At 35.8% G+C, this 15279-nt stretch overlaps 1 protein-coding gene across 11 annotated transcripts in view; it reads left to right on the top strand.

The window, feature by feature from the left end:
* The window catches only part of CCSER2 (coiled-coil serine rich protein 2), a 188410-nt gene extending 175155 nt beyond the window's left edge, over nucleotides 1–13255 (top strand). For 9 of the 11 annotated variants that reach the window (XM_024253157.3, XM_024253161.3, XM_024253159.3 and 6 more), the window contains one exon: nucleotides 12297–13255. In XM_024253157.3, the coding sequence (XP_024108925.1) occupies nucleotides 12297–13115 (819 nt within the window). In that variant the 3' untranslated portion in view covers nucleotides 13116–13255. 11 annotated transcript variants of the gene reach the window in all.
* Nucleotides 13256–15279: the final 2024 nt, after the last annotated feature.

Here is a 15279-nt window from a genome sequence, read left to right as displayed (position 1 = left end):
GCTTTCTTTTCTCCTCTGTTTAAATAATCCCAGCACAAAAAGAATCATACTAAAATGCTAGTCAAGTCATCTGAAATTTCAAAGGGCAGATACAACAAATTATAATATGTTCTTAGGCTTGTGGCCAGTAAACAGCAAGGTTTGAGATTTCCCCTCAGATTAGCACACCAACCTGTGTACTTACTCAAGCCCCCTTTTAGCCTGTATCCTTTTTTGTCACCATGTTCCTCCCCCTTTCTCCTTCCCCTCAGCTAGCTGTAATATGGAATTGAAGTTTGGGGTTAATTATTCTGTATTACAAATAGAGTTTCAGCTTTACTTTTAAAGACATGTTTATCAGAAATACCTATTTCATTGGTTTATTTGTATAGCATTAGAATTTTCTTGTCTTTTCCTTGAGTCAGTGGCTCTCCATTTTCAAGTGCTTCTTCTTCCTTCTTGGGTTCAGAGCTTTCCTTTTTGTTTCCAACTGTGAAGCAGCACTATCCTACAATTCTTATAATACTAGTAAGACCTGCTTTTTTTTTTTTTTTTTTAACCTTTCTAGATCAAACCTTCTTTCTCTGCATCTTCAGATTAACAAAAAGAAAGTTTTGGTTCTCCAGAGTTTGGATGTATTAGTCATCTAGGAAAAAAAAAAAAAAAAAAATATATATATATATATATATATATATATATATATATATGAGTCTTTTCCTGAGTAAGTTCTCATGGCCTGTGCATCTAAAAGCACTGGCCCTAGGATTTGATCTTTGAGACTTGTAGGACCCTGTTTGTGCGAAGTAATGACCAGAGGGCCTGTTCACAGCCTTTTAATAACTATTAATGAGCTTGAAAGTTTCCTTTAGAGGGGAAATATGCTCTAAACTACTACTCTCTTTTGAATTCACCCTGAGAACAGCTAAAGCAGTTTACTAATAAAGAGATTTTTTTTAGTTATAAAATATAGAAAAGAAAGGTATGAAATTATTAGAATAAATCTAGTGGTTTTCCAGAGGGTTTTGAAACAGATCTCTTCTTTTCCTATACTAAACTTACAGTCAGATGATACTTGTCTCCACATTTAGTCAATATGTGGGTCCTAGTACTCATGTTTGGAGAGGTTGATTGTGCTTAAGAAGATAGTTGAGAGATTTCTCCAGTATAATGTTTCATTAAAAAGTTCTTTGATGACTTCTTTTTTTTTTTTTTTTTTGAGACAAGAGTCTTGCTGTGTTGCCCAGGCTGGAGTGCAGTGGCCAGATCTCAGCTCACGGCAAGCTCCGCCTCCCAGGTTCACGCCATTCTCCTGCCTCAGCCTCCCAAGTAGCTGGGACTACAGGCGCCTGCCACCACACCCAGCTAATTTTTTGTATTTGTAGTAGAGACGAGGTTTCACCGTGTTAGCCAGGGTGGTTTCAAACTTCTGACCTTGTTATCTACCCGGCTGGGCCTCCCAAAGTGCTGGGATTACAGGCGTGAGCCACCGCGCTCGGCCTCTTTGATGACTTCTTGAACATCAACTTGAGGGAACTGCCTTTATCTTCTAAATGGGGAGGCCAGGTAAAGCTTGGCTGTGAGCCTTCAGTAACAGCAATTTGTTGTTTTTTAAGTTACAGAAGTATAGTAGACCTTATAGTATGAAGATAGTCCGTTCTAAACATGCAGAGTGAGATAATGTTTACAGGGAGTATTTAGCCCTCACTCTAGAAAGCTGTAATGGCCAGCAGTGTTCAAACTGCCTTTAAGAATATAGGAAAATAGGCGAGGCGCGGTGGCTCACGCCTGTAATCCCAGCACTTTGTGGGGCCAAGGCAGGCGGATCACGAGGTCAGGAGATCGAGACCATCCTGGTTAACACGGTGAAACCGCATCTCTACTAAAAATACGAAAAATTAGCGGGGCGTGGTGGCGGGCGCCTGTAGTCCCAGCTACTCTGGAGGCTGAGGCAGGAGAATGGCGTGAACCCAGGAGGCGGAGCTTGCCGTGAGCCAGATCGTACCACTGCACTCCGGCCTGGGCAACAGAGTGAGACTCTTGTCTCAAAAAAAAGAATATAGGAAAATAGAGATAAATGGAAGGTTCTGGCCTTTATTATTTTTCTTTCTCAGGAAGAAAGAAATACATTTCTTAAGTATATTACTAGTCTCTACTTCATGATACTTTTTTATTTCAAATTAAATTTTCTCTAGGTTAGCAGAAAATATCTACCTTTAGGTCTTTCCTGCTGTTAGTAGGGATTTGAGCTTTTGTACAAATTCACTTAACTGGCATTGGTGTAGTCTTTCTACTCTAATTTCCAACTGTGTAAAATTGGGAATAATAAATAACCTACCTCAGAGTAGGAAAATTTAATAAAAATAATTGTTTTTGGCAAATAGAAAGCCTTCCTGGTAATTCCAAATAGCATTTCTTGCCAGAGCATGTACTTACAGGAATACTTGACTTTTCAAAAAGTATGTTTCAAAATAATACCTATCTCTTACTGTGTCTAACTAAGCTTTTAAAACTTGCTCTTTAGTACCTTGGTTGATAAATTTAGAAATCCTATTTATTTTTACCTTCCATGTGCAGTGACTTAATGCAAAGGGAAAAAGTTATTTTAAAACAATAAAAATTACATAAATGCATCTATATTTGTCATAATAGCCTGACAGTTTCTTGATGTAGTGTTGTGTCCACCATAATTATATTAAGAATGACAAATTTATATTGTCTTACATCTTCTTTCTCTTACAAATTTCAGGGGGTGTTTCACAAACATTTTTGACATGCAGTGATTATAAATTTATTTTACATGACAGCCCAGTATGTATTTACTGAGAGAAAGTATGTATTTACAACAACCCGATTCACTGTGTATGTATATTTAAAATTCTGATAAAAGATTCATGGGACAGTACTTTCTCTTAAAATATTTGATCCTCTCATATTTTTTCTCTCTATTCTGTTTTTTTAAATGTTGCTAGCAACCTGCAGTTAAAAAAACATTGGTCTATTTTGCCCATATAAATAAGAGCATTTAGGTTTTAATATACTGACTTTAAATATGAAGTCTAAGAAGTGTAGATAATTTAATGTGCATAGATTTTGTGAGTATAATCAAAGTAAAGCTTTTTTTTTTTTTTTTGCAGAAATACTGTTTTTAAGTGGTGCCTCCTAAGAATTGTCTATGGCAGGAAAAAATGTTTATTGTTGAATATTAATAGAGTGGCTTAAATGGCTGATGAGCCCTTTGTAAGAGCCAGCTTTTCCTCAGTTTAGCCAAAATGTTGATCTTACTGAATGCCCACCTTTGCCATTTGCCTACTTATCCTTGACTGCACTGTCTCACTTTAGTAATTCACTATCCTTATTCTTTTAGTCCTTTTGGCTGGAGAATTGTTCTCTTGAAATTCATACAGTTGGATAATCTTTCTAAGAGCTACTTAAAAATTACACTTTCACAAGTATTCCTGTAGGAAACTCTTATGTATATTTTTAAAAATTTAGCCATACATTTTAAGAAAGGGGAAAAGACTAATATTAATTGAATACCTATTATGTTTTTTAATGTCTTAAGTACTTTTCTGGGCATTTCATGTAAATTATTTGATTCTCACAACAACTCAGAGTCAGAGCTATTATTCCAATTTTATAATAAGGAAGATGCAAATAAATCATAAATAAATCAATAAATGATGTAGTAATTTGCTCAGGGTAAGTGAACAAACCATAATTAAATTCTGTTCTACTTCCAGAGTCTTGAACCTTAAAAATTTTTTGTAAATACAGTGACTCTTCCTTCAAAATGTACATTTGTCCTATTTATAATAGTAATGTAGTGACTCATTATGGAGGAATTAGAAGAAACATTTTGGTATATTTCCTTTCAGTCTTTTAAGTATTATGTTATAAAGTTGAATTTATGTATTTTCAGTCGTTCTGCTTTTTTCACATAGTATCATTTTATATATATACACATTTTTATATGGTAAATACTTCTTGAAATTAACATTTTCATGGCCACTTGATAATGCATTATGTGGATATATTCTAAATTAATTTTTTTTTTATTGGGCATTAATGTCATTTCTAGTTACAGAGAGGAATATTGGTAAGCAGTTTATCTTTGTGTATAAATCAGTGTCAGTGTCTCTTTTCTTAGATAGATTTCCTGGAAGGATATCATTTAATTAAAGGGTATACACTTTCTAAGGCCACTTGATGTGTCAAATGTGTATTTGACAATTGTTGAATTGTCAAACATGCTCATAATGTACAAATTAACAAGGCTCAATCTGATTGACTCTAATGTGTGACTATAATCAATTTTATACATAAGAATAGCTTCAGCTTCCTTAGAAATTAACTCTGGGAGTGACTTTTCATAAAAATAAAATATTTTTGAATGAAATGCAAACTAGAGTAACTCAGTAAAAAAACTTTACTAATTCAATTTTGTGTATGCTCATTTTTAATTTAAATATGGTTAACATCAAATATGGTATTTTGTACCTTTTTGCAGCCAATTTCAAGGACTATCTAGTATAGTCATTGGTTAATTGACTAGAAATGTGCATCTAACTCATGGTCCAATAGGCCTTCCACAAACGTAGGCATGGGTTAGTTTCTTGAAATTATGAGAAATGCAGCGTTAGTGGTTTCTGTATAAAGCCTTTTATTACAATCTGCTTTGCAGCTTGTGGGATTTATTTTTTTAGCCAGTCTCTTTTCCTGTACCATAATGCTTACAGTATTCTTGTACTCTGGATAAATATACTGTGTCTATTGATCACATCAATGGAACTGTACTATTATGATGCCATTTAGGTTTTTTTTCCTGAACTACTCTACATCATCTGAGAGGTAGATGTTAATGGATTCTGTGTCTTTGAGATATAGACCCACGAAATTAATCATCTAAGAGTGATTGTGCCTCTGTAGTAAATGCTTACTTAAGTCCCTCTTAATCACTTTGATACTTATAAAAAAAAAAAACAAACAAACCCGTTAACTAGTCATCAACTTAGAAAAGCTATTGAACTCTTTATTTCAGAAATTATTTTTAAACAGTTTATATTATCAATCTGTTATCCTCTAAATTTTCTGAGGTCTAGAGGCACCATTTTGAGATACAGAGGAATAAGAGCATTCCTTTTTCCCAAAAAGCACTGGAAGCTGTGATTGGCTTCATGTGATCTCTAAAGCAAAAGTCTTTAAATCTAGTTGTAATACAGTATTAGGGATACAAGTTAAGTCTTTCTATACTGATGTGCAGAGCCTCACTTATAATTTGCATCATATTCAGGTTAAGATCAGATTATACCTTTAGTGGTCTTCAATGGCAATAATTAAACTGGCCGAGCGTGGTGGCTCACGCCTGTGATCCCAGCACTTTGGGAGGCCACAGTGGGTGGATCACAAGGTCAGGAGTTCGAGACCAGTCTGGCCAACATAGTGAAACCCCGTCTCTACTAAAAATACAAAAAAATTAGCCGAGCGTGGCAGCAGGCGCCTGTAATCCCATCTACTTGGGAGGCTGAGGCAGGGAGAATCGCTTGAACCTGGGAGGTGGAGATTGCAGTGAGCCAAGATCGCACTACTGCACTCCAGCCCAGGTGATAGTGCAAGACTCCATCTCAAAAATAAATAAATAAACAAATAAATAAGTAAATAAATCTAACACATACTTATTTAATCTTATAATATGCAGAAGCCTCTGAAATTACTTAAAAATTAATTTCTACCTCCTTCATAAGAGGTTACTTGGGACTAAAACTTTGTAGGTATTTGGAGTATGAATATTAAATTTTATCAGAATTATTTTCAATATTTTGTTTGGTAAGAGTCTTCTTCAAGTGATTCCTCTTAAGTGTGTGTGAGAAGTTTTACACATGCCTTTCTGAGGTTATGAGTATTTGTACTAACTCACAAATTACTTTAGTAAGAAAGTATAAATCTATTTAATGTTTTTGTTATGTACAAATATATTAAATGAAATAATGAATAATGCCTAGGAAAACACAACAATAGCAAAGCAAATACTTGTGGCTGCCACTCAGTCATGGCAATCCTTGGTGTTGTGTGTGGTCTCTGATGCCATTGTCCTGTCTTTTTCTTGTCTCTGCTCTCCCATTATGCCATTGGCAAGGAGTTGAGAAGTTAGTCCATTACTTCTCTGACAAAGCGTGGTACAGTACAATTTTGGATTTTTTCCTACCACCTTCCTCATAATCACTTTTTTGGTTTTTTTTTTCCCAGTTTGCATGATGCATGTCAGAGCCTGCATGAAAGTACAGGCATGTTACAGATGGCTCTATTTCCACCTTCCTTTTTATGATTAATATGTATTTAATAATAACAATAAACTTGTATGTACCCAGGAAAAAAATTAGCTAAATTCTATGTCTGTTATGCAGTAGCATTATTACACTTTAGAACATTTCCTGCTTTCTATTTGGTACACTTTGACATATTTTTACTCCATCAGGACTTGACGTTTTAGCTGCCATCTTTTGCTAATAACCCTAGAACAAGAATGCTTATGAAAACTGGCATGAGTGCTTTTCCGTATGCTAATGCTGTAGATCTTTGAAGTGTCATAAAACAGTAAAGGTGAACTGTTTTGCTCATTGGTGGGTACTACTTTGCCTTTTTTCATGTTCATTATGTTTCCCCCAATGGGTCACTGTGGAATCACCTCTTTGCAGAAATACTGCTCCACACCATGGCTTGAGTTTAGTATCTGAAAGTTATCCTGGGTAGGCTAGATCATCTGAGAAGGAAATAGGACATTATCCAGGAAAGTTAGTTCCTTAATATTGGTATTATATCTGCCTGTAGTGTTTTAAAATATATTAAAATACTCATCTGGTTGTATTGTATATTCTGAAAGCCTGTGAATTCATCAGAACTAACCAAATTGCACAGAATATTAAATTTTAGTGCTGTATTTTAAGAAATTATCTGATGGTTTAAATTCTGGCTTTGCCACTTGCCAAAATGTTTGAATTTGAACACGTTAACATTTTTTAACCCCAGTTTACTCATTTATAGAAAGAAAAGAACAATATGTTTCACCTAGGGGTCTCATGATAACTAGAGATCATGCATGCAGACTCAAGAGTTTGAATCTATACCCTTGGAAAGAAGGGAACACTGTTCTCTAAGAGCCCAGAGTATGACATTTCTCAGGTGTTTGTGTGTAAGGCATTGTACTGTTACTGGTTATTATTTGCAACAATTCCATGAAGTATATTTACTGGTATTACCCTCATTTTGTAAATTATGAAATTCCATTTCAGGGTAGTGGGATTATTTTTACCCAATAATCTTGCCTCAGTGATAGATCTATAAGTGATAGATCCAGGATTCAAACTCAGATCAGCCTGATTCTAAAAGCTAAGTGACTCAATATTGTGTTGTACTACCTCCTTTGTAGAGCCATTGGAAAGTTCTCTCTAAACTTGCATGTCTTTGCTCTGGTTCTTATCTCCAGGAAGGCAGTTAAAGATCCTTGACTTCTGTGTCATATCAAATATGCTTGATGTGGATTCAAAACATATAGATAGTGTTGACATTATTGAACTATGTATTTGAAGCCTAGAAACCTCATATTCTAGTTTATTATTATATTGCTAAAGAACTTGCTTTTGTTTTGAAGACCCCGTTACAAAATAGCTATGGCTTGAACTCATCATTCTTATATGTTTTAATAATCATAGAAGAAATTATTGAGCACATACTATGTGCTAGGAAGTCCTATGCTAAATGTTTTACATATGTAATCATATTTAATTATTAGAATTTTCTAGTAGCTGAATGCTTGTTAAGACACTTTTCCCAACCTATTTCTAGTCTTCAGATAAAAAACATTTGGTGGCTAAGATTTTAAAAGGTCATTATGAGAGGTACTTATGTATAACATGCTTGTGTATAACATGCAGTCAGTATTTCCTGCTATCCTTCTAAACATGAATCATTAAGCTAATCACAGACTTATTTGGAGGGAACAATGGGTTTTTCCTATTAGATTATTTTTCATCAGTGTTTATTTTTTGAAACTAGTTTTTATTTAATCATTAATGCTTCATCATTGACCTAAATCACTTTGGTAATTCTTGGCCAAATAAGTAATTCTTGAATATACCACTAATATTTATTTATTCACTTATTCATTTATCTAGCAAATGTATATTTAATCCCTACTTTGTGCCAAATACTAGAAATACCAACTATAACGAAAAATGAACAAAGCATGGTACATGCCTGAAAGGAGCTCCAAGTCTTTGGTTATCTTTGTAAAGCAGCCTAAAATAGACATTTACAATTATCATTAAAGATGTCTACCAAGCCTTTGCACAACCCCCCTGTAGTGCCTATTGCTGACATTATTGAACTTGACGCATGGAACTCTTTAATCTGAGAATTATCAGGATAGTGTGCTGAAGTTTACATATCTAACTAAAGTAAGACTTGAAGTTGCTGAGTTCAGTTAGAGGCACTTAGCTCTGTAAGTCTGGGGATAGGTCCTCATTTTGATGCTTCAGTAACCAACCCCTCCACAAGTTTCAGAATTAAAGTTTTACTCATTTGTGACTATAGGGAGTAGTTAAGATATGAGATCTTTCCTGAAGTCCCCCCAGTAGTGGGGGCATTCCTTTTGCCCTCTAGGTTTTGTGGGCTTCCGAGGCTATGAAATCCATGGATTAGTGGACAGCCTTCCCAAAGGCCTTTTTTGGATACAAGCCAATACCTCATCTTGCCTGTCCCACCTTCAAATCTTTTTCAGTCCTCTCCAGATTTTATGCCAAATAGCTTGTGATATGGTTTTTCTGACAATTTTGTCCCCACTAGTTACATTCCTCACTGGTTCCACTGGAGTGATCATTCTAAAACACACACATTAGATATTCTGATTCCTCTTCTTAAAATTCATCCACATCTCCCATCATCTACAGCATAAAGTCATAGCTACTTAGCCTGACGTGAGTCCTAGGAGCTGGCCCTTAGCTATGCTTTTGCACTATCCTTTCAAATTCAGTCTAAAATTTGAAGTGACCAGAACATGGCATGTTCTTTTTTTGCCTCTGTGTTTGGCATGTACTAGCTCATTACACAGAATATTCTTCCCTTCTTGTTTACTTGATAAACTCCTATTCACCCTGTTAAAACTCAGGGCAGATTGTTTGCGATTCTGGAATGCCTCCTGCGACCTCTCCAGGCAGGCATGTTTTCTTTTTGTTCCCATATGTTGTTACGCTTAAGACATAATCTCATCATTCCTTTACCTTATTGTCTCCCTCACTAAGCTCCTCAAGCATAGGAACAAAGTTATGTTCAGCTCCAGATTTTCTCACTCCTAATACAGTACATGATACATAATAAACATTTAAAAAGTGTATAGTTTTTGATATTCATTCCTATTTGTCTTAGCCATGAGGATATGGGATCTTTTTATATTTACATTCTAAAAATGTCTGAGGGCATCCTTTTAATGACCATAGAAGCAGCAGTGGATGTGGGCAGGATGAATTAACATCTGGCATTTATATGAACACAGTTTAATGTTTAGAATTTGGGGAAATTGTAGCAACAAGCCATCAGAACACATCTCTGCCTTGCTTGCTAGAGGTTAAGAGGTAGCTTGTTGTTCAGCTTGCTAGCAGGGGTAGTTAGCGGCAATCCAGTCCTTAGTGGGTAACCACTTCCATGTAGTCTTCCACGTATCAGGAGCAAGTTGTTTCCTTGTTCCTCACATTATAGGTGTTTCTTATTCCTTGTGAAAGAGACTTTGTTTTTACAGTAGTGGAATTGATTTTCCAAATATAGTTACCAAATAAATAATAAAGCAAGACATTGTTGGGGATAGGGAAATTATATCATGCCACCAAAATTAATTTTTAATAAAAATATAAAATTTTATTTAGCATATGGAAACCACTGATTTAGTTAATGTAATTCACTAATAGTATAGATGTCTAACTTGTAGTTTAGACATTTATTTATAAAACTGTTAAATTCCTCTCAGTTGACTCAACATTTTGTTATTCTTTAAAAACTGAATGTTTTCTAATTCATTAATATTTGATATGAAGCTTTATTGCATTTAATACAAGTAGCTTGTCTTTCTGGCTGCTGTATTTCCGTTTATTTCTCTGATAAGCAGTGGTCAGTTGGGTACTGTGAATAATCAAAACAGTACAAGTTGTGAGTACAGAACAGTACAAATTTATAGTTCACAGTGGCCCTTTCCTGGGCGTTTCTGGAGGTTGGTTGTCTTAATAATCAGTTTATTACCTGTCTTAATTGAAAAATCATCTTTTTATGCTTTTCACCGATAGCACATGTTTATACCTTTTTTCTTGTTGGCAATAGACATATTACAATAAAGTCCATTTTTAAATTGTCACTGATATTTTCAGAAGTCTTAAATTGCTTTAAGAGTTTTAACTTGGAACTAGAATATCTTACCATGTTTGAGGGTGAAAAGGAAAAACATCCCCATTCAACCAACCAATTGATGGTGCCTCCTTCCTGATTACTTTTTATTCCCTTTGGTAGATTTTGGTTTGTTTAATATGGTCCTGCTCTAGTTTTTCACTAATCTTTCAAGGTTTTTGATCACTTTGGCACGGTCATTTTTATCTAGGGAACCCCAGGGAGAATCTGTTGATTTAATTATGTGGTGATTTTAGTATCTTCTGTTTTGCGGGACAGTTCATTCATTTTTGTGTTGATGTGCCGTGAAAATACCCAGTGACTTTAAAGTCTGGGATATTTAGCTTGAGGCAGCAATTGAGCTGACTTGTTTATTTCAAACATTGTGCAATATGATTTGATGTGACATTTCTGTACAGATTAATTTTGAGTAGTCACTGTCTTGATTTTTTTTTTTTAATGCAAGTCAGCCGTATGCCATCATAGCCAACCATCCTCCATGAGTTGATAAGCCTTGCCCTCAGTCACTCCCAATCCAGCCATAATCTAATCCCTGGCTGCTGATCCTGGGCAGCCATTGTCCAGTGCTGATCAGGGAGGCGGAAGAACTGAAAAAACACAAATGATGCAGTATAAATAGATCCGCCCCTTCTGTTGGAGAAATTAGAGCTACTATGTAGATTTATTTGTGGATTAGCATAGCAAAAAAAACTTATTAGTGAGAAATGGCCCTTTGAGTTTCACATTGTAAAGCCCTTTGCCAAAGTCTTTGACATTTTAGCCCACATTATTTAAAGAATGTGTATGTGTGTGTGTGTGTGTGTGTGTGTGTGTGTGTGTGTGTGAGAGAGAGAGAGAGGAGAGAGATAATGCATTTGTAGCAAATACCCCTGTATCAGGACAGGCCCAGTTGGCCCTGCCCCATATATTTTAACTATTTGGGCCATTGAAAGATAGCTTTAAGATTTGTATTTTTTACTGGATACCCCCAAATCATGGAAATTGCATAGTTCCTCTCATTTTTTTTTTAAACATAACTACACAATGAGCTTCAGGGAAGTACATGTGAGGCACACAGACCCTAAGAACCTTGTCGTAGGCTTCTATTCTTTAGTTGCAGTTAGAGGCAACTTCACATTTGTTTTACTCTGAGCCATCATTCAAAAGGCTGATTATTCTAAATTTAAGTAAATGAATGTTTACTTTTCGTTAGGGTAGATCTGTTTTTCACATGTCAGCCATAATAGGAGTGAGACAGAACAAATAAACTTTGAAACATTTTATTTGGAAACTTTTCAATAAGAATATTAAAAATGGTTAGCATTAGCTAAATGTCTCAACCTATATTTGTTAAATAAATAGAATTTCACATAAACTGAGAATATAGTAATTTACTGTAAATCTTGTTTATCTGCTGGTGCTTTTCATTCTTGACAGAAGAACAACACTTGTTAACGTGGTGTACAACTTTTTTTTTTTTTAACTTTAATGTAAGTGGTATTCCGAAGGTCACAGTTAACACTTGAATGCTTTGTGGAGGTTAAACCAAAAGCTGTAGAATCGTTCTGTCAAGCTCTAAGGTTTAAAATACCTAATGAATCTATTATGGCAGGAATTTTTTCTATAATAAATTAGTACTTCAATGTTTTCTTTTTTTCATTTAATTTTGGATCTTGTTCAGTGTTTACTGCCTGTATCATTTTTTGTTTGCATTATCACTCTTGTATGTGTCTAATTTGCTTGAATATTGCAGTTCATTTTTTAATTAAAAGAAACTCCACATATTTTCCACATTAAAGCCATAATAAGTACCGACACAGCCTAATTGGTATTTATATTAAATCTGGGTGGAATTTCTAAGAACTTGTTGCTAATGTTGTTTTTAATTTTAACAGCCTCAAGTACTACAGCCTTCCAGCAGCCTTCCCAGACCCACAGACCACACCCAGGGAAAACTAATAAAGCCACAACGTATCGAGGCCCGCAGTGAATGCGCAATCCAAGACATGCATCAGGGCATTGCACATCCAGAAGAAAGCTTTACACACGTCTTGCAACAAGAAAGCAACTATGGTTTGGAAGAGCAGCCTTTTTCATCAGGCCCACAATTAACAATGGATGTGGCTAAGAGTACACCTTCTGAAGCAAACTTAAACATTACTGTAAATGCTCAAGAGCCTTATCATTTGGCAAACAATCAAATTAGTGACATGCAGTTTATACCCACTTCTCTTCAGACACCTCCCGAGTCAAGTACAGTAGACCAGGCTAAGAGAGTTGGAAGAAATCAGTCTCCGCCAGTGGGTTATACGTCTCAGCCCAAGTCCTTGCAGCTTTTAAAGCCATCCATATTGAGTTCTTTGGTACCGCCTCCAGTTTCTGAATCATCTCCAAGTAGGACTCCCACTTGTAAAAAGTCACCAATAATCACAACATGTAATTCAGCAAAACTTCAGCCAACATCTAGTCAAACAAATCTTGCAAATAATCAGAATCTGAAAGCATCTAAGCTCCGCCCCCCCTCAGGCTCTTTCAAACAAAAACAAACAAACAGCCCCCAACTAGAGCCTCAAAGCTTCCAGGCCAAGACAAGCATCCCAAGGCCACTAACACAACGAAAAGAAATCATGCAGAATCCAAATGGCAATTTGCATTCTGGGGATTGTTTGGCCTCTAATCGATATTCTCGTCTTCCTAAACCAAAGATACATTAAGTACATAGCCATCACCTGCCAATTTGTTTCTTAAAAACAATCTCTTCTGTAATAGCTTTATGTGTAGCTTGCAGCTTGCTACCGTGGTGGAGGTTCCATTGAAAGCCTGCAAATCTTAAATTAAAATGTGGAAGCTTCTACTAGTTTGGCTCCTTCATTTTATATCCTGGTTGAAGTACATGCCATTTTAGCGTAATTATCTCAGGTAAACACGAAAGTTTGCTTACCCATTTCAGAGGCCTGCCAAAGGCCCAAATCATGTTATCCATCCCTCTCCACGTCAGAAAATTCATAATATTTTACTGAGCAGGCAAGAAGTGTGCTTTGCTGGTTTAGTCCTGTTAAGGTCTGTATTTATTGTGGTTGTTAGAACCTCACCCGTTTTCACTTGTCTCTCCTGTGAATATGGCTACTATTTTAACTAAAGATATGGTGGTAATGGAAGATGGTAGTCTGTAAGCAGAGTTCTGGCCAGTGTTTTGTATATTTAAAAGGTCTATGCAAAAGCTTTGTGATGAATAAAGGAGATTAGGGTTTTAATGGAAAGTCTATGTAAGTTTTATTTTTCCTTGCCAGGGTCAGTCAGCTAATGTTACTATTGATTTATTTCCCAAATTCCCCAGGCTGAAAATGTTTCTTATTACATATAAATCAGTTATATATTCCTTTACATCTTGTTTTACAAACACATGTGCGTGCACACACACATATACACACACATAACCATTTATGTTTGTATTTGTTACTGGGTAAATTTTGGAGAGCTTGAGATACACCTTGAAACCTGTACCTAAACATGTATTCATTTGTAACATATGTTGGTGCTAGAGTTTTGCTGGTAATTCAGTTTTGAACCCTTAGGCTTATGGATCCATGATAGCCATTTTAAGGTTCCACAGCATTATGTCTTTAATTGTAATATTTATATTTATTGATTTTATGCTAATACCTGAAGACTGAAATAATGAACTTGAAACATTTGCACAAAACCTTGATGTGGGGTATAAATATACCATATATAGGGATTGTAAACTATTTTCTATAGCAAAACAAGTTAAAATATTTTGAGAAAAATAACAAATTTAAATAAGACTATCTTGAGAAAGCTGGAGTTCATAATATTCTCCCCTTCCCCCACCTCCGGTCTCCTAGGTTTCCGTTTTCTGTGTTTTTTGTTTTTTTCTGTTTGTTTTTTGAGACAGAGTCTTGCCCCATTGCCCAGGCTGGATTGCAGTGGCGCAATCTCGGCTCACTGCAACCTCTGCCTCCTGGGTTGAAGCGATTCTCCTGCCTCAGCCTCCTGAGTAGCTGGGACTACAGGCATGTGCCACCATGCCTGGCTAATTTTTTTGTATTTTTAGTAGAGATGAGGTTTCACCTTGTTGGTCAGGCTGGTCTCAAACTCCTGACCTCAAGTGATCCATCCACCTCGTCTATGGTGTATTTTTGAAAGACAATTTTTTAAAGGTAGATTTGGGGAAAAAAATAGAATTGAAGATGGGAAATTTTGTTTTATTAAAAAGGTGCTAGAAGGTATTTCAAAGACAGTATTCTTATTTTAATACGCTGTAGAAGGTAGGCGTGGAACCTCCATGCTACCATGTGCACGAACCTAATTATGCTTTGGGCCACTTGTCAGTTCAGTAAATCTGCCTTCCTCTTCTCCCAAATCATGTCATCTTTAGGTTGTTCACCTGCAGCTGCTTTAAATGAATTAGTATCTTTCAGATAGATAACCTTACAAAGAGAATGTTTGTTTTGAGCAGCTGACCAAAAATATATCAAACAGGATTATTGCCAAAAAGTCACTCAAATTTCTAGAGGTTCCTTTAAAAGATGTATGTTGATGAAATTGCCCCTTTATAAGAAAAACAACAGCAAGTCTTTTAGTAGAAATTTGAAAGAAGTGTTTGCTACCATTTTGACCCATTATTCCTTTACCTATCAGATGAATTTGCCATTCACTGGATAGAAACCATTCTTGGATTTGGTAAGAGGTGAGCAAGACAAATCTTGTACCATACTCTTATGTACCAGCACTTCTGATGGAGAAGCAGTGAAGTTCAGAACGTTCTTCATATAGTCCAGATACTGTTAGAGTCAGGCAAATCAGCAAAGCACTTATTTGTTTATGGAGATGACCCGTGATGGCTGCAGTTGTAAG

Source organism: Pongo abelii, chromosome 8 (assembly GCF_028885655.2).
Source record: "Pongo abelii isolate AG06213 chromosome 8, NHGRI_mPonAbe1-v2.0_pri, whole genome shotgun sequence".
Taxonomy (NCBI): Eukaryota; Metazoa; Chordata; class Mammalia; order Primates; family Hominidae; genus Pongo; species Pongo abelii.
The sequence above is the reverse complement of the archived record's forward strand: the minus strand, read 5'-3'. Positions and strand labels throughout refer to the sequence as shown.